This window comes from Bombina bombina, chromosome 6, assembly GCF_027579735.1.
Source record: "Bombina bombina isolate aBomBom1 chromosome 6, aBomBom1.pri, whole genome shotgun sequence".
NCBI lineage: Eukaryota > Metazoa > Chordata > Amphibia > Anura > Bombinatoridae > Bombina > Bombina bombina.
In genome coordinates, this window is record NC_069504.1 from 333328865 (window position 1) to 333330914 (window position 2050).

Sequence of the window (2050 nt, forward strand, 5' to 3'; positions counted from 1 at the left end):
AATTTACAAACATTATACATTTTTCTTCATTCTCTTGCTATCTTGATTTTAAAATGAAGGTCTCTAAGCTAAGCCGACAGACCATTTTTTTTTCAGACCATGGACAGCAATTGTTAATTGTTTCTGTCCAATCAGCAAATACAATTTTACTTTTTCAACAAAAATGGTCCTGTTTCTAAAATTACAATTTTCCTTTTCGAATCAATATACCAAGATAATTGTCTATAACTTTTGACACTCATGAGCTAACAACCTATATTGTTAAAAAACAGAAAATAAGGCCTTATAAATTAGTCTATGAACCTCCTAGGTTTATCTTTAAAATAAGAATCACAAGAGAATTAATAAAAAATTTAACAAAAAATAAGTTTTCAGAAATTATATTCTCAATCTGAAACATGAAATATTATTTTTGAGTAAAATGTCCCTCTAACACATATATGTATTCTTTTTAACTATTATAGCACAACCTTCTAGCCAGTCTTCTCTACAAGCTACAGAGTCAATTGAGGAATTAGCTTCTACAAGCCAAATGAGGCCTACAGAAAATGTTTGTCAAAGAACCCTTTCGTCATCTTCGATAACAACACATAGTTTAGGATCAGCGGATACATTGCCTGATATTCCCTGCAGTACACCCGTTGACAATGCCAGAAATTCGAGAGGTATTTTTTTTTTTAAATTGTATTGTTGTATTTTTTTTCTTGTTAACAAATTAAAAGAACCCTAAAAAATAAATGTTATTTTTTATTTTCAGAAGTCATGAATATCTTCAATCAAATTATATCCGGAGGTATAGAAGAAGGTAATTATATAGCTTTATGTACATTTATTCTATTGTTGGCAAAATTTAAAGATATTTTTGTCCTTATTTAACTTTAATGTAGTATCATGTTTTGTAATGTGAAAAAAGATATGTTCCATGGTAAATCAATCTGCATATCAAATATCTTATTTTCAGTAATTGATTTTCCTGAAATGGCAGAGAACATTCACAATCGTTATTGATGTACTAATTTTCTTTTTGAAAAAATGATAATCAAATACAAATCTTACATTTTTAGAAATTGATTTGAAAATCAAAATTATTTTTTTTTTCCAAATAAAATTGAGTAAGATCTGTATTGGCTATCTTTTAATAAAAATGAATATATATATATATATTTTTAATTTTAAATATTTTAGAATGTTTTTATTGTCAAATTTATATGTAAAACATAAATTACATACATATATTCGATGTTTTATCTATATATTTATTTTCTATATTTATTTGTAGGTAACGAAGAAGAAAACACACAAGATGATATTAGTAGTGGGGAAATAATACTAAGGACTGTAGACCCTTTAGAAGAAGATTCACAAATGACTATAATTGAAGAGTCCTTGTCAGGGACAAATACATCTGCCCAATCAAGGTCCCATCAACAACCAGAGTCTACAATGTCTACACCAATACCTGAAATTGAAAATGCTGCTAATATAGCTAATAATCCAATTGAAGCTGCCCCTGAGACAGACGCATTACAGGAGATGGTGGGAATAGCACGCAATTTTAGGGATGAACAAAACAAAGTAATTGAGATGTTTGGAAATTTTTTAAAGGATAGGATAAGAATAGAGGAGCAAAAAATAGAAATTGAAAGGGAAAGAAATGAGATATTTAGAGCTGGTTTTGAAAATTTAAGTAAATGCGTAGAATCAATATCAAACTTATTCTCCGCATCATCATCACCAAACCCACAATTTCAAGAATAGCCATAATTTTACATTGCTATTTAAATTTTATAATAATAATGTTTGAATATAGTTTATTCTGTTCTCATTTAAATTGTTATAAACAAGTTATTTATTTAAATATAGAAATCTAATAATTTTAAAAAAAATTATAATATATATATATATATATATATATTGATACATACATACATATGTTTCTTTAGATAAATATATTTATATCACTCTCTATATATATATTTATATATATTTAGATTCAATATAATTATATATAATTTACAATCCAAATATGTATGTCTATATATATAAATAT

At 26.0% G+C, this 2050-nt stretch overlaps 1 protein-coding gene across 1 annotated transcript; it reads left to right on the plus strand.

Annotated features, from left to right (window-relative positions):
• The first annotated feature begins 454 nt into the window (after positions 1–454).
• LOC128664417 (uncharacterized) lies at positions 455–1758 on the plus strand. The gene is made up of 3 exons (XM_053719248.1): positions 455–665; positions 758–805; positions 1280–1758. The coding sequence occupies exons 1-3, from the start codon at positions 533–535 to the stop codon at positions 1756–1758; spliced, it is 660 nt and encodes a 219-aa protein (XP_053575223.1). The 5' UTR covers positions 455–532.
• The last annotated feature ends 292 nt before the right edge of the window (positions 1759–2050 follow it).